Genomic DNA, 22,874 nt, shown 5'->3' on the forward strand with positions numbered 1-22,874 from the left:
TCTCTCTCTCTCTCTCTCTCTCTCTCTCTCTCTCTCTCTCTCTCTCTGTAGTGTAGCATAGCAGATATTTATTTAAAAATTTCAAATGTATGTAGATGATTTCATTATTGAGACAAAACAAAATTGTCTATAAGTGTTCCTGAATTTACTCACATTATTTTCTCAATCAATGTACACTAATAGTGCAACTATTATCCTGTGGGCATACATAAGACGTCTCATGTTTAAAAAGTTTTCCTCATACTCACAAAGGTTGGGAACTACTATATTAAGGCATGAAAGGATGCCAGTGGAATGGCTGTCACTTGTGGGAAAACCCATACCAATGAAATCTTGGATCCTTAAAGGATATAATTGTTTGCAGATTCATAAAATATAACTTTAAGGAAACTCACAAGATGGCTTATTCACATTATTCTCACAAAGTGTCTATTCTTGTATGAACCTGTTCTTAATAATCAATATATAGTTTATGAGCTAAGAAGTAATTTCTAATAATTTTCTATTTATCTAAGTATTGCTACCCACAAGGAATATGGAGACTTTTTTTTCCTAACACAACTGTTCTTTTTTTAGCCCAGTATTTCTGAGCACTTTGAGACTAGGAGAGATGCTACAGAAATATGGAGATCTCATTTTGCATTTATGTAGCATTTTTAGTAGAAAAAAATTAGGTTAGTGAAATACATTTGCAGCATATGCGAAAATAATTTAAGTTATTCCACCCCCTCTATTGTCAAGATTCCATCAGTATTCCCATTGTATTAACAGGGAAACTGAAGTAGAAAGAAACTGAATTCAGCAGCTTGTGATAGCACAGTGTGAGGACTGTAAGGGACCTTAGAGAACATTTGGTTCAACCCTCTCATTTTATATATGATGAAACAGACTCAGAGAATTCAAATAACTTCAAGTGGTATGTAGAATTTCTTGGGACAAAATAAAATAATTACACTTATTGACTTATACAATAGACCTTACATTTTTTAAATATAAAAAAACCACACCTTTTAACTTGCAACATATTCTCCTTTTAAGGCAATAATTTATTTTGTAAGATTTGGCATTGAATACACAAGATTTCAACATATTCTTAAATTCTTTATCATAGAACCACACTTTGATCACATTGGTTTAGTAAAGTAACTTTGATAAACAGTCCAAGCCTAGCTTTGATTATAACCCATAAGTTTTCTTTGAAAAAAATGTTTTATTTTTAGTTCTGAATTCTTTCACTCCCCCTTTCCCATTGAAAAGACAAGAAAATTAAAACCCATTACAAATATGTATAATCATGCAAAACAAATTCCTGCATCAACTACATCCAAAAAAATCAAGAAAAAGTAAGAAAGAGAAGAAAATGTTTAGTTTGTACTTTGGATCTATCAGCTCTTAATCTTTATCATATAGCATGTTTCATTCCTAATCATCCCATAGGTTTTCATTCTTTTTGTTTTGTTTTATAATTTTTTGATTTCTCATAAAGTCATTAGCTTCTGTTTGTTCCATTCTAATTTTTAAGGAATTTTCTTCTTCAGTGAGCTTTTGGACCTCCTTTTCCATTTGGCCAATTCTGTTTCTAAAGGCATTCTTCTCCTCATAGGCTTTTTGGACTTCTTTTGCCATTTAGGTTAATCTATTTTTTAAGGTGTTATTTTATTCAGTATTTTTTGGGGGTCTCCTTTAAGCAAGCTGTTGACTCATTTTTCATGATTTTCTTGCATCACTCAATTCTCTTCCCAATTTTTCCTCTGTATCTCTTACTTGATTTTCAAAATCCTTCTTGAGCTCTTCCATGGCATGTGACTGATTCATATTTTTTTTTTTGGAGGTTTTGGATGTGGGAGCTTTGACTTTGTTGTCTTCTTTTGGTTGTATGTTTTGATCTTATTTGTTACCAAAGTAAGATTCTATACTCTGACATTTTTTTATGCTGTTAGCTCATCTTCCCAGCCAAATTCTTGACTTCCTAACTCTGTCAAGGTAGGACTCTACTTCCAGTGGTGGTGAGTATACTGTTCCAGGCTTAAGGGATATTTTATCAACCACTCGACCCCCATGGTCTGAGGGCCCAGAGCTCTGGAAGAAGTCACTGTTACTGTTACGGCTTCCACTGCTACTGCCCTGAGCCTAGAGCTGGATCATGCTTCTCTTTTACCCAGGTCCCACAGTGTTTTCCCACTGAACTTCTATGCTCCCTTTGGTGTTTGTGGATTGAGAAGCCTGGAAACCACTACAGCTGCCAGTGATTCATTCCAATGAGGCCTGTTCCAGCCCTGTATGTGCTGGCACAGCCCATGCCAGACTGCAGTCTGCTCCCAGTCCAGCATGGGCCATGCCAGCACTCCGCTCTAGCTCAGTGCGATATACCCTTCCTGTCATCCTTCCAGGTTTTCTAGGGCTGGAGATTTACTTTACTTTGTCATTTTTGGGTTCTGTAGTTCTAGAATTTGTTTAATTTTTTACAGGTATTTTGAGGGGTTTGGGGGAGAACTCAAGCACGTCCCTACTCTTACTCTGCCATCTTGGCTCTGCCTCAAATCTATAGATTTTCAATGGGGTTTAAATTGGGCGAGTTCCTAGACAACTGAATCATGTTGACTTCTAACTCTTGAATAAGATTCTTAACCTCTGTGACATGTGGCATGACACAAAGTATTTTTGTAATAATCTTTCTCCACTTGGGAATTATGATAATTCTGGAATGATTTTATTACTCTACATCAGCATATTTTTCAGAGTTCTTTGTTCTTTGAGTGGGCATAATACTTGCAGATTCACTAGAAGTAAAAAAAAAAATCGCCAAAGCATTTTTGGGTGTATGTTTTCCAGTCTGATGAAGGTGCTGAGTTCTTACAGGCTTACTTAGACTTCTTCTAACAATGGTTTTTAGCATAGTCATGAATCAAAAAGTGAGCTTAATGAGTAAAAATAAATATATATTTTCGCATTCTCCATTCTCTAGTGTTTTGTATTGTTTTGTTCAGGACCATTGTTTTTTTCTTCACAGCAATGATTAACAGGTTTTTTTGTTTTGTTTGACTAGTCTTGTTAGTTTTTGCAATTTAAAGAAGCCCGTGCCATACTGTAGAAGAGATTGATAACAATCCTTCCAGTTGCCAGGTTACTATGAAAGTCTTAGTTTTCTCTGTACTTAATTAGGTTGTTTTGTAATCTGTCAGTTCTTAGAATTGTTTTTCATTTTCAAGCACACCTTTGTGCTTTGGCATGACTGATCCTGTTTCACTACTGTGATCCTTAAAAAATTTTGACTTCTTCACAGCATCATATAACTTGAACAATCATCGAAGTGTGCTTCATAAGAGTTTTTGCACATTTCCTTAGAGTAATATCCACTCTTAAAAAGACAGAATTAAAAACACAACAAAAGAGAGAAATGAAATATATGTGCATTGTATGAAATCCAGCATGAAATCCTAATTGAAGGTGGGGAAGGCAGGTCAATTCCATGATGGTCAGACATTCTGTGTCAGCTTGGTGTCAGTGGAAGCAACATGTCCATTATTGTCACAAAATTATTGCTTGTCTCAAGTAATTTGTACATTAATATTTGCCCACACTCACATGATGCAGTGGGGTCAGTAATCTTTCTGATATAATTGGGAAAAAAACCCATCAAGTCATCTTTCTGTGCCTCAGTAGCTTTTTCCCAGCCTGAATGAAACTCCAGGAAGCTTAAATTAATAATAAAAGGTCCCCTTATAACATCACAAGCCTTGGTCTCTTCTAGTTATGCCAAGTTGTTAGTCAATCACTATTTTTCTACTCCATAGAAGTCATGTCTCCTAAAGTGATCCATGGGAAAGAGACAGTGCCGTCTTGTCTGCCTTCACACTGTGGGGGGGTATTGATGGCATAGTAGCGGTTAATTATTGTAATGATGAGACATATTCCAGGAATGTGAATATTGGTCTAGACAAATTGCCACCAGAGAGATTCGGGCATGCTGCCTTCTATATAGTATCAACTTAATTTTACTGAAGCCAGCTTTCTTAGTAGGGGCAAGCAGTGTATCCTCTAGAGTATATGTTTAGTGCTAGATGGACACACACACAAAAACACTCCCCCCCCCCCCACACACACACACACACAAATTAGCTCTAATTTGGTGACACTTTTCCAATTGGTTTACCAATTCGTTCAACAAAAAACCACATCTCATTAAATTCTTCCATCACAGAGATTAATTAATTATTGTAAAATGGGTCTTAGCTACACACTTCACACTTCTGGGATTGCCATGGATTTGTAGCTTTTTTGAAGCCTCGTTTTAACAAAACAACTCCAAATGTCAGTTTGTATTTTAACAAAAAGGACCTTTTCTTTTATTGCAGTGGTTAATATCTATAAATATGTTTCACTGTGTATAAGCATTTTTATAGGCATCTGCATTCTAAAATCTACTATATAAGAGGGAAAAAAACCCCAAAGGATAAACTTGCCATTTGAAGGAACAAATAAATTTTGCAAATAAGTTTGACATAAAAAACTGCAATGTTGTAAGGTACCTTCCATATATCAGGGGATTTTCCCCCCACTTGTTATTTTTATGAAGCAAGTCTTTCAAGATTCTTCATCTGGCTTAGATCACTTGACAGTACTGATGAAATACATACTCTCTCTCCAATTTCACAGAGTTGATTTCCGGGCTGTAAAGTCATCTCTGATGATAAAACTTTTCAGGAGTTTTACCCATGCTTAATAAATTGGCAATCTCTTACTAAGGGCAATTTCAAGTCCACTATTGAGAACTGAAATGGATTGGTCTATTTTATTTTCAGATCTTAGCTATGATGAGAATAATGTGAAGACTTTTGACTTTAATGATTTTTTTCCTGGTCAATTTTCTTTCTCAAATTAAAAGAAAATTGTGGTGCCCATGATCACACACATCCCTTTAGCCACAACTGCTTGTCCTGCCATAATCATTGGAGATTGGTGCCCTTGGATAATTTTTTTGGGGGGAAATGTATCTTTTAAAATTGAAAATGAAGAAGGTTTCTTTCTGAAAATGAGTATTCAGTGAAAGCAGTATCTTTTGTTTCTTTTACTGAGCTTAAATTAACCCCTGCTGTGCTATGAATGAAGCTTAGAAATCAACAGTACCTCAATGACTCATTTGACTTCATCCCTCTTGTATAGGTTTGATTATCAGTAACACTTTCAAGAATCCGATAAATTAGATCATCAAAATTTTGAGCTATTTCATTTGATGAAACTTATTTGAAAAGTATAAAGCTAAGCTCTTAACTGAAATGACAAAGAAGATTTTTTTTTTGCTTTTTGGAGAGCATTTGGGATTAAGTAACTTGCCCAAGGTTACACAGCTAGTTTTTTTTTTTTTGTGTGGGTGTCAAGTGTCTGAGGCCGGAACCGAACTCGGGTCTTCCTGACTCCGCAGCTGGCACTTTACTTACTGTGCCACCTAGCTGCTCTGACAAGGAAGAATTCTTAAAGACTCAAAAATGAGCTGGTATTTTTCTCTTGCAGGGGTTAGTGGTCAGAATGCTTCAGAATTGTATAGTGGAAAGAGCACTGAGAATCAGAAGAGCTGGGTTCTAGTCCTGATTTTTCCACTGGCTGAGTAATTTACTTCAACTTGTTGGGTCTTACTTTGCTTCTTGGTAAAATGAGGAGGCTTGGACTAGACGTTCTCTAAAGTTCCTTTCAAATCCCAAATTCGGTTTGTTGTCTCTCCCCCTCCTCCTAACCAGCATCCTGACCCCATCAATTTATGTTAGATTTTTTTAGTGAGGAATGCAAATATCCCTTGCATCTTCTGAACAGGTTAAGTCTTTAAAGTTGACAGAGGATAGTGAGAGCTGGGGATGGTAAAATCAAATGGAATTGAAGTAGTAAATTTCTGGAGATAATGAAAAATGATGATGATGAAAACTAGATAGAGGGTGATTAAGTGATTTGTTCCAGGCCACACAGATTGTGAAAAGAAACCAGAACTCAGGTTCTCTGACTCCCATGTCTTGTCATTATGCAATATAGTCCTTACTTTGTAGCTTTTCAGCTACTTGGGGAGATAATACTCTGATTCCATGGTCCTCATTCATTTCAGAAATGTTTGAGTATTGTGCTAGGTCTTAGAGCAAAGGAGTCTAAGGGTATGAGAAAATGCTAGTATTCTTCTGGTCCCGTGGCTGAGCAAGTGAGGGAAAATGGCTTAGTCACCAGTGATTTCAGCCAAGACCCAAATGGGTAGAGCTGGAGACCAAAAAAGGAAAGAACTTTGCTCTGACAGAGGTCAAAAATGGGCTAGGAAAATGGTTAAGCCTTGGGCCAGAGGATGAGAACTGTGTGAACACAGGAGAATTCAGAACCTCAAGGGTTAGGACCGAGAGATTGGGCCAGATGATTAGTCTGGATAATGAGAATAAAGGAAGTATCATCTTATGGGCCTGGGATTTGGGGAAACAGCATATGAGAGAAAGCACGGGGCTAACATGAAAGTACTGATAATGATAATATACAATATTACATATACTGTATTAGAAAGTTGTGCATCAAGGTACCATGTCAGGAGTGAAGGTAATTAGAAATATGCACATACTGAAACACTTATGCCATCATATTCATTTAATATTCATTGGGTATGTACATGACCTCGAACTACATGCCTTGTAGAATGTAAAGAAGACATGAGCTCTTGACCTCATAGAGCCTATAATGCTACCAACTTGCCTTTATTGACATATAACTAGCTGCATGTCTTTCATGAAAGGTGGTCCAATGGGGACTTATAAGTTTTCAGGGGAAAAAACTCCACCAAAACTATTATTTTTCTATGCTAATTTTCCTACTCTCTTCTTGCTAATCTCAGAGAGAAAAAGGATGGGATTTATGCACCTATAGATCTTTACTTATTTCTTGCAAACTACCTATAGGCTTTTGTAAGAGTATAGAGTCAGTTTTAATTTCAAAAGTTAAATCAGAAGCCATAGGCTTGGTAATGCTGCTTTAAAATAACTTGAAAATTGGGACTGCATCTGTAGGTTGTATAGGGACAAAGGTTATTTGATCTATGGGTCTGTTATTGATCAGAGATCTGTCTCCTTGTTGGACCATACTGTGTTATAGGTAGAGTCGTGATGCTTTCAGACCCTCAGTTTTATCATTGGGATTGGGAAAAAGTGATCTGAGTATCTCAGAACAGTCACTTATATAAGGAATTTTGGAGCTTTATGTAACAGACAGTATAGGTGGTGCAAGATTTTTAAGATCCGTGATTCCTGATGTATGCCAGTTATCTTTGAGCCTTGGTTATCTGAAATGTCATAACTGGCTTCCCTGGCCCTTCCATACTCTTCTGGGTATAATTGTTCCAAAGTCCTCCATGTATCAACATGTTATTGGCCCCTCTGTTAAAGTAACTTTATTCACAGGCATCCAGGAACCTATATTAGATACAGTGCAAAGGAGGAAATTAATTTATCTCAATTTTGGGGAAAGACAGAACTCTTGTTCACTGTGGGTCTTGTTTGACTGGATTCAGATTCTATATCTCCTCGATTTACCTGTGGGATCCTATTTGCTAGGACCCAGGGTGGACAGCTGGTTAGTCTTAAAAGAAAAACAAACTAATTTATTTTTATAATAATTTAATTTATTTTCATCTGAGGTAGCTCAGAAAAATGCACATCTACTTGAGTTGATAGTTCATTTGCATAGAAATAACACCCTTCTTACTGATATAGCCTTAAGTCATATAAGATTTTAGGACTATTTTTTTAGTAATTTTATTGTCCAATGTCTAAGCTACAATAAAGTAAGGACTGTGTTGGGGTATAATGGCAAGGTTTGGAAGTCAGAGCATCTGGGTTCAGGTCCCTGCTTTGCCACTTACTACCCATAGGTCACTTAACCTCCTGGGACTCAGTTTCCTCATCTGCAAAGTGAAAGAATGGCCAGATGATCTGTAAAGTCCCTTTTGGCTCTAAATCTATGATCCAATGAACTTGGGAACTAAGCTACATCAGTTAAGGTCTCTTCTGCCTTACTAATGTTGCATTTTTTTTTTTTTTTGCTTTTTCCTTTGGTGGGGGGGAGTCAGGGCAATTGGGATTAGGTGACTTGCCCAAGGTTACACAGCTAGTAAGTGTTAAGTGTCTGAGGCTGGATTTTTTTGATATCAGGTCCTCTTGACTCTAGGATCAGTGCTCTATTCACTGTGCCACCCAGCCACCCTTAATGTTGCATTTATTAATGGCCTTTTAAAACATTTTTATTCATACTCTCCATTTCAGTGTATGTTGTGATTCCATCAATGGGATGTTCCCTTTCTTGGTGCAGATTGTAACCTATCCATTTCTTTTCATCTTGTGTAATTTTTATATTGTTATAGACCCATTGTATGTGTTAGAGGTCTTGTTCTAAGTCTTTTTCCATTTCATGAGTATAATAATAGCCATAATAATACCTAACATTTATACCGTGCTTTAACTTTTACAAAGCAGTTTTCATAGGTTATCACATTTGATCCTCACAATAATCCTGTGAGATATGGACTATTATCCCATTTAATTGATGAGGAAACCAAAGTTTAGAGAAGTTAAATGACTTGTCTGAGCATATCAAGGAAGTGCTTGACCTGTCCAATAATAATAATAATAGGGAGCTCATTCACAAAGGAAATTCTTGCTTTATGGTGGAGATAGACTGTACTTTCCACATCTAAGATTCTATAAAGTGTTTGGTTCATAAGGGAGAAGAATATGGCAGTATTCAGTGATACATGACTTTTGAATAGTGTTTTTTAACAGTGAGCCATTTACCCTCTTTGCCACCCCCCATTAACTAACAAGTATACATTTTCAAGTGGTGGAAATACAGGGGACCAATGCAGGAGTTTGAAGGACAACATGAAAGAACTTTCCAATCCTCTCCTTTGAATTCTCTCTTTTTAATCTGCTTTGTGAATGGCAGACAGCAGCTGGAAACATTGCTTTAAACAGTCTCATCTTCCTAGATTCATAGAATCACAGAATTTACAGTTGGAAGAAACCCTGGGAAACACCTAGTCCAATCCTAACAGATTAAATAGAATCTATTTATTTACCAGATAAAGAAATTGATATTCAAAAAAGGAGGTAGCTTCCCCAAGGTCACATAGTTAGTTATTAGAAGAGGTAGGATGAAAGGACAAGTCTCCTGATTTCTGATTTAGTTTATAAACTTCTCTATTTGGCATTTGAAGTTTTCGAAAACATGGCTGTGCAACTTACCTTCTTAGCTTTATGACACATTAGCACTTGCCAGAATTCCGCTAAGTTCCAACTAAAATGCCGTCTTGTACAGGAAGCCTTTCCCAGCACCTTAATTCTAGTGTCTTCTCACTGTTAGTTATGGCCTATTTTCCCCTACATGTCTTTTGTCTGCACGTGTTTATTTGTTGTCTACCCTGTTAGATTGTGAAGTTCCTGAGTACAGGACTTGTCTTTTGCTACTTTTTTGTATTCTCAGGGCTTAGTGAAGTGTACCAGTGTACAATAGGTTGTATAACACAGAATAGGTGCTTAGCAAATGTGTATTGGTTGATTGTGATTGTTTGGACCCACTCTGATTGATGTAGCAATTTCTGACATGGGCCAGTTTGCCCCCTCATCAGGTAGTTTAGAGGCCTCTGTGCTGACTGGGGCTTACGATATTAATGCTGAGCTTTGTGTGGACACCTGCTTGGTTTAGTTCACCGCAGTTCAGAAATCCCAAGCTCAAGAGATTCTCAAACCTCAGTCTTCCCAGTATTGGAGATTATAGGCATGCTATACCATCTCCAGTGGACTTATTTTCTATTAAAGACAATGGATAGATTTAGTATATCCATGTAGGAATAATTAATATGTATAGGAAAATCTGGTGTCAAAGAGAGTAAACAATGACTATGAAAGGAAGAAAAATTTCTCTAAAAATCAAATGCTTAAGAAAGTAATAAATGATTCCACTTTTTTTTTCCTACCTCAATTTTTAAGATACAAAGAAGTATTGCAGTGCATGTGAATTTGTGGGCCTTAGGATTTTTATGTAGTTTTATTTTTCAAATGAATGACCTAATAACAGCCCGTGCATTATCTTTAGACAATTATCTATGTACAGAGGTTTTATATTTTTAATCTTTTGGTGGTTTTCCTTCACGTAGCTTCTGTTTTGATAGCTCCTGTTAATTTAGGTGGTTTAAATGCTTGATTGTTTTTTTTTAAACATTTTTTTAACCTTGCTCTGTGTTCATTGTTTTGCCAATTCATAGGTAAGTTGAAGGATGAGGAATAAAGATGAGCAATCTTGTTTATGTTACTAATGGTAATTATGGCATTTCTGTCGTACGTTGTAACCTGATATCCTGTTTAACCTCCAGAGGCTTTGTCTCTTGGAAATGAAAAGCCTGTTCAGTTCCAACAGCTCCTTAGTATAAAGTGAAGGGCTCTCCTATCTTAGTATTAGATCATCAACCAAAGAAATATAATTGACAGATTTTGTATTGAAGCAAAAATGGTTCCTACAGGTGAATGTTTGCCTTTCAGCTCCACTGGAGCATGTGGGTAAAAATAGATATATTCAGAGCTATAACCAGGTGTTTCTGTCCTTGGGGCCAATTCTAAGAGCTTCTCACTTTGCCATACTCAAGCGTGAAGAATCAAAACTATTCCTAAATATACTTGGGGGTGGGGGAGTAAAGAGTGAATCCTTAACCATCCAGCTACTATTTGATTATTACCAAAAAAAAGTTTGGAAACCAACTTTAGCATGATAAGATGGGTTCTATGAATAGCAGAGCATCATTTCCTTGAACTTAGAATTCAGACTATCTTATATTGAGTGATTTGTTAAGGAGATGCCTGTGAAAGTACCAACTATATTCTTCCTTTCCATTAAGGACTATGAGAATTTCATATTCTCATTAAACAGGGGGAAAAGTTTTGTAGCATGAAGTGGAGATAAATCTGGATTATTGTGTCAGTTTAGTGTTCTGGCCTTGACACTTAAGGTGTAATGATTTGGGCTGCCTCTCAACACAAAAATGAATCATACTGGAGACCGAGTTTATAAACCTCTAAGGGAAAATTATATTATGTCATATATTCTAACAAGGTATTTGTATTTGATAAGGAGCCTACTTCAGATGCTCTGGAGATGTGATTATTCAAGGGAGTCAGTAAGAAAAGTACCTGTACATTTTTCATAAACATTATTTACTTTCTCTTCTAAAGTCCTACCCTAATGTCTTATTGTGGTGTGGAGATGATTCTGGGTTCTTTTTTTTTGTTAAATTATTTTTTTTCAATCTATTTATTTATAGTTTCAACATTCATTTCCATAAGATTTTGAGTTACAAATTTTTCTCCCTGTCTTACCCCTACCCCACCCCAAAATAGCAAGCCTACTGAATACCCCTTCCTCCAATGTGTTCTCTCTTATATCCTTCCCTATCCCTCCCTCCCACCCCCGCCAACTTTCTAGTAGGGCAAGATGGATTTCTATACCCCAGTGCTTGTGTATCTTATTTCTCAGTTGCATGTAAAAAAAACAATTTTTTTAAACATTTGTTTTTAAAACTTTGAGTTCCAGATTTTTTCCCTTCTTCCCTCCTCACCCACCCTTTCTGGAAAGATAAGTAATTTAGTATAGGTTGTACATGTGTAGTTACACAAAACACTTCCATAGTAGTTACATTGTGAAAGACTAACTATATTTCCCTCCATTCTGTCCTGCCCCCCACTTATTCTATTTTCTCCTTTGACTCTGTCCCTTTTCAAAAATGTTTGCTTCTAACTACCCTCTCCCCCAATCTGCCCTCCCTTCTATCATCTCCCCTCTTATCCACTTCCCCCCTATTTTCCTGTAGGGTAAGATACCCAATTGAGTGTGTATGTTATTCCCTCCTTAAGCCAAATTCAATGAAAGTAAGTTTGACCTAATCCCTTTCACCTTCCTGCTCTTCCCCTCCATTGTAACAGTTTTCTCTTGCCTCTTTTATATGAGATAATTTACCCTAATCTATCTTTCCCTTTCTCCTTCTCCCAATAAATTCCTCTCTCACCTCTTAATTTTATTATTCAGATATCATCACTTCCTATTCAACTAATCCTGTGCCCTCTGTCTATATATACATGAACATACATATTCATACACTCACATATATTTATACACACATACACCCTTGTATACATACATATATATGTATGTGTACACATATATATGTATATATATATATATATACAAACATATATATTCCCTTCTCATACTGAGAAAAGTCTTATGAGTTACAATTATCATTTCTTCCATGTAGGATTGTAAATAGTTCAACTTTAATAAGTTCCTTATGATTTTTTTTCCTGTTTATCTTCTTATGCTTCTCTTGCTTCTTGTATTTGAAAGTCAAATTTTCTGTTCAGCTGTGGTTTTTTCATCAAGAATGCTTGAAAATCCTCTATTTCATTGAATGACCATATTTTCACCTGAAGCATTATACTTACCTTTGTGGGTAGGTGATTCTTGGTTTTAATCCTAGTTCCTTTGACCTCCAGAATATCATATTCCAAGCCCCTTCAATCTCTTAATGTAGAAGCTGCTACATCTTGTATTATCTTGATTGTGTTTCCACAATACTCAAATTGTTTCTTCCTGACAACTTGTAATATTTTCTCCTTGAGCTAGGGACTCTGGAATTTGGCTATGATATTCCTAGGAGTTTTCTTTTTGGGATCTTTTTCAAAAGGCGACCAATGAATTCTTTTAATTTCTATTTTGCCCTCTGGCTCTAGAATATCAGGGCAATTTTGCTTGAGAATTTCTTGAAGGATGATTTCTAGGCTCTTTTTTTGATTGTGACTTTCAGGTAGTCCAATAATTTTTAAATGATCTCTCCTGGATCTATTTTCCAGGTCAGTGGTTTTTCCAATGAGATATTTCACATTGCCACATTGTCTTCTATTTTTTCATTTGTATGGATCTGTTTTATAGTATCTTGATTTCTCATAAAGTCATTACCTTCCATTTGCTCCAGTCTAATTTTGAAAGGATTATTATCTTCAGTGAGTTTTTGAAATTCCTTTTCCATCTGGCAGAATTGGCTTTTTAAGGAATTCTCCTCATTGGCTTTTTGGGCCTCTTTTGCTATTTGAATTAATCTATTTTTAAGGTGTTATTTTCTTCAGTGTTTTTTGGGTCTCCTTTAAGCAGGCTATTGACTCACTTTCTTGTATCATTCTCATTTCTCTTCCCAATTTTTCCTCCACTTCTCTTATTTGATTTTCAAAATCTTTTTTGAGCTCCTCCATGGTGGGCAACCAGTTCATATTTTTCTTGGAAGCTTTTGATACAGGTGTTTTGCCTTTGTTGACTTCTTTTGGTTCCATGTTTTAATTCTTTTTGTCCCCCAAAAAGGATACTATGGTCTGATTGTGCTTCCTCTGCTTCCTCATCTTGTCAACCAATTACTTGACTTTTGAGCTCTTTGCCACAGTAGAACTCTGCTTCCAGAGTGGAGTACCACTTTGCTGGGGTTTTGACAGTTTTCAGAACTATGAGGAGAGTGCCCTCTCTACAGCCACCACAAGCTCTGACACACTGGTGTTCCTCACCCTAGGACCACCAACCAAGACTGTGATCCAGATCCAAGCAGGTTAAAGCAAGAGTGACTACCCTCTGAATAGTCGCTTGGCCCTCCTATGATCTTAGGCCAGGAACTCCAGAGGCAGCCACAGGGCAACAGTTGCACTTGTGCCTCTGCCACCTCTCACCTTGGGGGCAGGGGCCAGACTGAGCTCTTCTGTCACCCGATTCCAATAGAGTTCCCCACTGAACTTTTACTTTATCTTTGGTGTTTAATGGGTTGAGAAATCTGGAAACTGCCAAAGCTGCTGGTGATTCACTCTCCTGAAGTCTGCTCTGGCCAGTCGGAACTGCCCCAGGTCTAGGCTCATGCAGGACTGCACTTGGCTCCCAGTCTAGTGCTATAGACCCTTCTTGCTGGCCTTCCAGGCTGCCTTCAGCAGGAGATTTGTTTCTCTCTGTCACTTTGTGGGTCCTTTAGCTCTAAAATTTGTTTAGAGTCATATTTTACAGGTATTGGAGGTGGTTTGAGCAGGAGCTCAGACAAGTTCCTGCCTTTACTCTGCCATCTTGGTCCTGCCACCCAGGGACTATCTTTTTGCTTGATGCAGCTAGGTGCCACAGTAGATAGAGCATTGGGCTTGGTGTCAGCGTCAGGAAGATTTGAGTTAAAATTCTACCTCAGATATTTACTAGCTGTGTGACTCTAGGCAAGTCACTTAACCTCTGTTTGTCAAAATTTCCTCATTTGTAAAATGGGGATAATAATAGTACCTACCCCCCAGGGTTGTTGTGAGACTCAAAAGAGAGAATAATTATAAGAGCACTTAGCACAGTACCTGGCACACAGCAAGCATAAAATGTTAGTCATCACTATAATTTTTATTGTTATGAACATTTTTATTACTATCACTTATATCACCTACCTTTAGCACAGTGACTAGCCCATAATTAGAACTTAATAAATGTTTGGTTTTTCTTCTTTTCTCTTTCCTTATGAACACATACAAATACAATATTATGTAAAAAGTCACTTTGCTGTGATGTAATGTTTTAGGAAAATAATGACAATAATTTTAATAATGACAATGTTTTATGAACCTTTAAAATAGTCTTTTCTTTCTTAGGATTATAGGTGCAGGGATTCAGAGCTCGAAAGGACCATTATGAGGATGGGTTTGAACTTTCTTATGCAAAGAATGACCGGTTAACTGAAAAATATCAGACTCATAGATATTATCATAGAATCTAGAGCTGGAGGGGATTTCAGAGACCATAGTCCAACCCTCTTATTTTACAGATGTGGAAACTTGGGCTCTTGGAGGTTAAATGACTTCCCCAAGGTCAAGCTGATAATGGCAGAGCTGGGATTTGAACCCAGGTCATGCTATATAGTTACTGTTTTTTCCCACTGTATTGCCTACTTTGCCTCCCAGAACAGACTCCGATCTAGGTGTGCTTTAATTTGCATCCTAGATATTTTGCCAAAAAGTTGTACTTCGAGCACTTTTTAAAGAAAATGCAAGCAACTCCTCCAAAGTCTCCATCAAAAGAAGGCTCAGAACAGGCAGGGGCAGCTCTTCATTTCTCACCAGCTATACTGCTTGGATTTGCCTCCACCTTCATCATGCCCCTGGCTAGATACTTTCTTTCCCTCTACCCACTCCACCTTATGTGTGCTTTCTTCCTTCATTAATAGATGGTAAGCTCCTTGAAGGCAGGTACTGTCTTACTTTTTCTTATATGCACCTCCAATGCTTTGCTCTGTACCTACAATGTTATAGATGGTTAATAATGTTTTAATTGTGTTGTAAACAAAATTCATTTTAAATGTATGAGGGGAAGTGACTCTTTTATAAAAGAGCCCTGATATGTATTCTTTCACCTAAAGAAGAACCCCTTTAAAATAGAAATGCAAACCAGGATCTGAAAGCCTTTCCTCTATGTCTGTTGAAATTTTTCTCATTCTTCGCCTTATCCATCAAATCTTCCATGACACACACAACTCACACTGATATGAACTTCTCTAACTCTTATAGTACTTGCTAAGACTGCTTATTTCAGCACTAAATCCTCTGCTGCCTCAGATTATTATTAAATTATTTAAATAGATTTTGTGTCCCCAACAAGATTGTAATCTTCCGAAGGTCAGAGACCCATGCATTGTTCATTTCTCTGTCTCCTCTCCTCTCCTCTCCTCTCCTCTCCTCTCCTCTTTTTTCCTCTCCCCAAACCTGGACAAAGCTGTTATTTAAGTTTGGGGACTGGAAAATTTATGTATTGCTTTGAATTATTCAAATTAGATAATACGATATAGTCTACATTCATAAGAAACTACACAGTCCCCTGTTTTAAAGGCAGAGCACTGGTTTTAGAGTCAGAAGACCTCGGTTCAAGTTGGAACGTAGACACTTTATGATAACTTCATCCTTTGCAAGGAAGAAGAATTAATAAGGGGAATTGTTCTTAGAGAATTGCTCTCTGATTCTGGTCAACAAGAACATTTTTTGATCTGGAGAACAGAAGATGGGGAGAAAAGGGCAGGGCTATGGTATCATGTCTGCTTTCAGAAAGGTGGTCGTAAGGAATAGTTTACCCTAGAGGACAAAGCAAGAAGCAACATACAGAAGTTGCAAAGCATCAGATTTAGGCCTTTCTTTATTTTAAAGTAGCACATATTTTAAAATTTCCTAACAATCAGGGATATCCCAAAGTACAATGGGCTATTTCCAGAGGCAGCAAAACAGTCATTGACCCCTCATTGAAAGCTTTGAACTGGATGTTGGGTATCTACTTCATAGTTCATAGTTTATAGAGCTAGAGCTGGAAGGTACCTTAGCAGTCATTGAGTCCAACTTCCTCATTTTATTTTTATTTTATCTTTTTGTTTTTGCTTTTTAGGGGGGGGAGGGCAGGGCAATTGAGGTTAAGTGACTTGCCCATGGTCACAAAGCTAGTAAGTGTTAAGTGTTTGAGGTCGGATTTGAACTCAGGTCTTCCTGACTCCAGGGCTGGTGCTCTATTCACTGTGCCACCTGGTCTCCCGTTCCTCATTTTACAGATGAAGAAACTGAGACCCAGGGAAGTTGGGTATGTCATAAAGGAAAAATTCTTGTGCAGGTATGTGTTGGAGTAGATGGCTGCTAAGTCTCTCCCAGAGCTTAGATTTGGTGGTTTTTAATTTCTATGAGACTCCAGGCAAGGAATTTCACCTCTCTGGGCCCACCTAGAAAATGGAGGTTATAAGGCTTGTACTACCTCCCTGGAAGGGTATTTATGAGCAGGGCCATTTACAGACTTTAAAATACTCTACAAATTTGCACTGTTATTTTTTTTAGTATCATCATCATTGGCTTTTACATTAGTGGGCATTGTTCCTGAAAGTACATAATTAGAGACTTTAGCATGACAGGAGACCAAAGATGCTCTCCATTGCAATGCTTCCCTGAAATAATTAGCTCCCATGATTATACCACTTATTATTCTGAAGTCCAAGCTCTTAAAGACTAATAACAGTACGGCAGATTACACCCTCTCTAGGCAATGACCAGCAAGAAAGCATTATTTCCAGAGGGGTCTTATGCACCAATTTGTTATCATAGTGATAATTAAGTGAACATTTCCATTTTGTTGAGAGTTCCCTCCTGAAGTACCAGTAAAAGATTACTTTCGAAACCCTATGGTTCCTCATTGGATTTAATGTTCCTACTGGGGACCTCCTAGATAAATCATGGTTTTCTCAAGGAAGTATCATGTTGATGCTTAGGAAAAGAGTTTTGACCTGGATTTAGCTGGCTTCAGTTCCCAACTTCCCTGATCTTTCTTTTAGGCAGCCTTTGAGTTGTCGGTAATGATCACTTATTGCTTAGGGACTCTTAAAATGGGAAGCTTGTAAAGTGTTTTTGCATCTTAAAAGCTCTGCACTTCTTTCAGGCGGGTATATTTGGCAAATGCTTCTCTGTAGCATTAGGGAAATGAGTCTATGAGATACCCCACTTCCATGTTCTTTTGCAAATGGAGAAAGATCGCTTTGTCATAAAACAAAAAAAAATCCTCCAAGGGGGAGGAGAATAATAAAATAAAATTGTTTTATGGTTTGTCAGTCCAAGAAGCTTTTAAGCCATATCTATATAAAGGAGGATGTTTTAATGGGGCATCAATGTTTGTTCTGTATTGGAGTGCAGTAACATATTATAAAGGGTATGATTTAGCGCCCTTATGTTGGATCTCCTTAGGTTGAAATTTAGATACTTGAAATTTATTTGAAAGGACTATATCAAGTGGATTTTTACCTTTGACCATTTCAATGCAACAAGTGTTTATTAAGTAGCCACGATGTAAGAGTCATTATGCTAGGCACTGGGGATGCAAAGGCAAAAATGAAACTGTCCCTGTCTTCAAGAAAGTTGCATTCTTACTAGAGGGATGTGGTGGGATACAACATGGAATCTTAGATTGAAGAGATGGAAAGAACCTTAGAGGCCCTTTATTTCAACCCCCTCATTTTACAGATTAGGAAACTGAGCCACAGAGAACTTTAAGTTCCTTCTCCAATGTCACAGAGATAGCAATTGATGGAGGTGGCATTTGAACCCAGGTTCTTTGTCTCCACATACAATGTTCTTACTCCTGTATTGACCAACAATTTGGTGAGAGGGGAACATTGGTCTGATATGAGGGAAGGCACCTTTGAATTGGTGAACTGACCCTTGAAGGAAATTAAGCATGCTATGCCATGGAAATGAAGGTGAGTCCATACCAGGCATAAGGGAAAGTCTAAGAAAAGCCAGAAATTTGCAAGATGGGATGATTAATTCAAGGAATAACTATTAAGTTAATCTTGATAAAATGCAGTATGTGAGGAGAGTTGGATGAATTACAGGTGGAATGGTAGGTTGAAGTCAAGTTGTAGAGAGACTTCACATTACATGACAGACTGAAGGGTTTGCATTCTATCCTAGAGGTCAAGAGGAGCTGCTTAAGGTTTCTAAGAAAGGGAATTCTGTCATCAAACATATTTCTTACTGAAAAGATCCTATGCAATGACTTTCCCTACTTTAAGTTTTTTTTTTTTTAATATAGATGTGGTCTTATTCCATTTGCCCAGCCATTCTGCTTAAAAGACTAAAATTGTAGAGGAAAGGGGGAAAAAGAGAAAAATCAGCTGTCATATTGTGAATATAATTGATTCAATAAAAAATGTTTTTTAATTCCCAAGGCAAACCTGAGAGGCTTCACTTATGTCAATTAGTATTCTGTTCTGTAAATGGTGGCCTTCTTTATTTAGACAGATGGGCACAGTTCACCCATTTCTCACTTTCTGTGGAAGAAGCATGTTTTGTTTTTTTCTTCTTTAAAGAAAGATCATCTAAATTTATGTGTATAATTTTTTTAAAAAAGGAACTTAAAAAGTTTTTGTGAAATTAGTATTGTCTTTACCAAACTTATAACAGCACACATGACTGTCTTTTTATAAAATTTTTTTCAAGGTGGGAGTGAAGTAGAGCACCTTGGAACTGTCTAAAACTTGGAACTGTCTAAAAATTATAGGTCCATCTGACCTGAATAAGAATTGAGAGCATTTTCCCCACACTGGAAATTCTACTTTATTCTCACCCATTTCTATTTGTTTTGGAAGGAGGCTGACCCAGGGTCTACATGGTGTATAGTATGTCTTCAGCATTTACTTTAGAGAATATCCCCAAGTCCTCAAATGTTTGACACTTATTCAACCAGAAGTTTCTATGACTGGCACAAGGTCTTGATGACCATATAAGTCGTCACATTACCTTGTGGAGCATCCAAAAAATTTGTTCAGTGTTATGTTCACTTAAATTTTCTGTATGATCCCTTAATCGTTCCAGAGTCTAGAGCACTAGAACAGAATAATCATTCCATCGGTAAGCATTTATTAAGCACCTATTTTATATGAGCTGTTGTGCTAAATGCTGGGGATTAAATAAAAAAAAAATGTGTCTGCCCTCAAGGGACTAGCATTCTATAAGGGAAAAGGTTCACTTTCTCCTTGTATTCCTCAGTGTCTAGTACAGTGTCCAGTATGGAGTAGATGCTTAACATTTTCTTGTTGATTGATTGATCCATAACTCCTGGTCATTATCTCCCTAGCTTCCAGGACACCCAAATTAGAGAATTTCCTGGAGGATTTAATGCTTTCATCCTTTAATTCCTGCTATCCTGAGTGGTAGTTGCCTCAGGTGCCCACTACATCTTGGCAAAGCTCCAGTTATGCTTCACTTCACTCCCAGGTCATCTCCTTACCACCAAAATGCTACCCTGAATCATGCTTCACAACCTTCCTTCCCTCTCCCTCCCCTTCTTCGAGCCATCATACCTCCTCTCCTTGGTTCTAGAAAAGATACATCAAATTGTGCCCCTATGGTAACACTTAGCATCTGTGTAACTTTCCAACCCAAAATATCCCCACCCAGATACCACTCCCCTATATAATTGCCTCGCCTTATAAATATAAAAATTCCTTGAAGACAGGGATTGCCTTCATTTTTGTATTTATATTTCTAGCACTTAGTATTGAGATGTAAGCTTGATAACTACTTATTCATTTATTTTGTAGTTTCTTCCATCTGAGTCATGCCTTTTAAAACTTACCCTTAATTCTCCCAATAAAGGAGAGACATCTGGCCTTTTCTTCTTTTCCCTGCATCTAGCCTTTCACTTCCTCAGGGCCTAATTTTAATTATGTTATTGTTTATACTTTTCTGTCTCTGACAAATGCTTGCTGTGTGACCTGGAAAAATCACTTAGACTCCTACTGCTCTAGACAACTCTCTAAGACTATAAGTTTCAGAGAAGGTGTGGCAGCCTGAATTGGGAGGAATTTGCTTCTCTGGGAGTTTTCTCTATTAATGAAGTCACAAGTCTAGTCTCTTTCTTTTCAGTTTATAATCTTTTTACTTTCTCCTATGAGAGGTCCTTTTCTTACTCCACTGATTCATGGCCTTGTGATAACTGTGCCAAGAAAGAAGTGGTGATAGCCAGGGAGGTCATTTCCATTTTTGTACTGCCTTCTGTTGGACACTGAAGTATAAGTCTGTCAGGCATCTCCCTGTGATAGAATTTGTTTTCTTACTCATTTTTAGTTTTTTTTTCCAGGATTCCTTGTAACATCATTCCTTTCTATCTGGTTCTCAGAAAAGAATATTATATCTAAAAGAGACTTTATAGATCATCTAGTCTAATGTTCTCATTTATTGTACAGGGAAACTGAGGCTTGGAGAAGTGATTTTCCCCCAGCCTCATGCAGCCAGTTAGTTGCTTGTAGTGCAGGGCCTGAAATACAGTTTTTCTGATTCCCAGGACAAAGCTCTCTTTGCTTCAGACACCACACTATCCCTCTTTTCCTTGATGCTTTTGCTAAGGTAGCTGTGTGCCCTTTGTACTTTCCAGAACATACCTCCTCAGGGAAACAAGGCTAAATGGGCAGAGATTTACAGTTTTGTTTTATAGTTAGGATGTTTGCAACAGCTAAAGGCAAAGGGAGGAAGAAGGGACATTTTCATTATTTCCATCCCTTCAGTAGCTCTTCTAGCCTTATTGCCAGCCATGTCAGAGCTTCACTTCCTCCTTACCCCTACCTCATAGGTCCTCCTCTTCTTTAAGACAGACCTTAAATACCGTCTTATGCATGAGACTTTTCCTGATCTGCCTCAACCTCCAATGCTCTCCCTCCTAAACTACATTGAATTTAACTATTTCATAATGTTTGTATTTTTCTACTTTATTTTTAAGCTGCATGTATTTATACATGTACTTATCTTCTCCATTAGAATGTAAGCTCCCTGTGGGTACAGATTGTTTCATTCTTTATACTTGTATCCACAGTGTCAGGCACAATGCCTGGCACATAGCTTGTTGATGGACTGGAAATTCTATATTTGCAGCGTTGTGATGAACTTAATTCTTTGAAACTGAAAACATGGCCATATATTAATAGCCTTGGATTCCTTGAACGAAAAGGGTGTGATAATTATGAAAGTACATGTATATTAAATATGGCATACTGATCTTTTTTCCTCATCCTCATAGGGAATTAGAATAATGGAAACTCTTCTGAAAGAACAGTGTGGGACCCCCTTACCTGAATAAAGAATCATCAGTGAGTATCAAAACCAAAGTCTGAATCACTTTCTCTAGCCATTTATGGTAAGCTTTATTGAACCAGAATTGTAGTTCTGTGCTTGAAAGCCCACCTCACATCTGTTGTACTTCATTACCTATTAAATATTTCTAGTTTGTGTTGTTCTTAGGCAAGATTTAGGATCACAGCTGAATTTGATTGAATAGTGGACAACTTGTGATAGTTCTGTAGCTCTGAACATGGTATGAACCTGTAAAAAAAATTCTCAAGAAAGTAAAAGATCCACAATGAATGGGGCCTCATGAAATTGCTAAGAAAAATGAAAGGGGGCTTTTAAAACTGTGTTTAGAACAAGAAGGGGAATGAAGAAGGGCTGCTATAGTTTGAGAAAACTTGCATGACATTAACAGATGACAGAGAGAAAACAGGATTATTTAATTCTTGGAAACAGAATCTAACTACTTTAAGTGAGCTCAAGTTTCTAGTCCCATATAATAAACTACATTCCAGGATACTGAAAGAACGTATAGATCTGGTTATATAATTATTGTAGGTAATCATTCAATCAAAAAGAATTTATTAAACACCTATTTTATGGCAGACAGACACTGTTCTAGGCACTGGGGATACAAAGGCAGTGAATTAAATAATCTGTAATCACAATTCTAACTATTGAGAGATCCTGGAATTCGGTGCTGTAAATTGCCCTCCCTCCTACCCCCCCCTTTCTTGGACTTCATTCATTATAGAGTATCATAGACAGAAAAAAAAATTGGAAGATGCAATGTTCAATATCACTTTATTGTCTTTTACAACTTGTAAGTAGTTTTGATTAAAATTTTTGTTAGGGTATAAACTTGGATGGATTGTTTAAAATTATTAGCTGTATCCATAGTCTTAAAATATTCCTGTTCTCATTTGTAACTGGTGAGGCCTGTACTGTTATTGTCAAGTAACATCACTTTCTGTTCTTAAGTATAATGCTCATGTTCTGGGACGTTATAAAAAGTTTTTTGTTTGGGTGGGACTTTAAGATACGTGATACTCTTTTGAACAACCTCGTCTGTTCTTCATGTGGGTATTGGGAAACTGGGAAATTTAGAAGGCTGTTTCATCATGGGCCAAAATAAAGGTATATAAATCTCACCAAGCAATTTGCTTGTGGCATTCCTACTGACAA

At 37.2% G+C, this 22,874-nt stretch overlaps 1 protein-coding gene across 3 annotated transcripts in view; it reads left to right on the forward strand.

The window, feature by feature from the left end:
- Positions 1 to 22,874, forward strand: part of PRELID2 (PRELI domain containing 2) — a 141,335-nt gene that overhangs the window by 72,025 nt on the left and 46,436 nt on the right. For all 3 annotated transcript variants that reach the window (XM_069102688.1, XM_069102687.1, XM_069102686.1), the window contains exon 6: positions 21,643 to 21,712. In XM_069102688.1, coding sequence (XP_068958789.1) covers positions 21,643 to 21,702 — 60 coding nt within the window. In that variant the 3' untranslated portion in view covers positions 21,703 to 21,712. The remainder of the gene's footprint in view (positions 1 to 21,642; positions 21,713 to 22,874) is intronic.

Source organism: Petaurus breviceps, unplaced genomic scaffold, assembly GCF_028583685.1.
Source record: "Petaurus breviceps papuanus isolate PSGF00001 unplaced genomic scaffold, PetGlider_PUasm1.0 551, whole genome shotgun sequence".
Classification (NCBI taxonomy): Eukaryota; Metazoa; Chordata; class Mammalia; order Diprotodontia; family Petauridae; genus Petaurus; species Petaurus breviceps.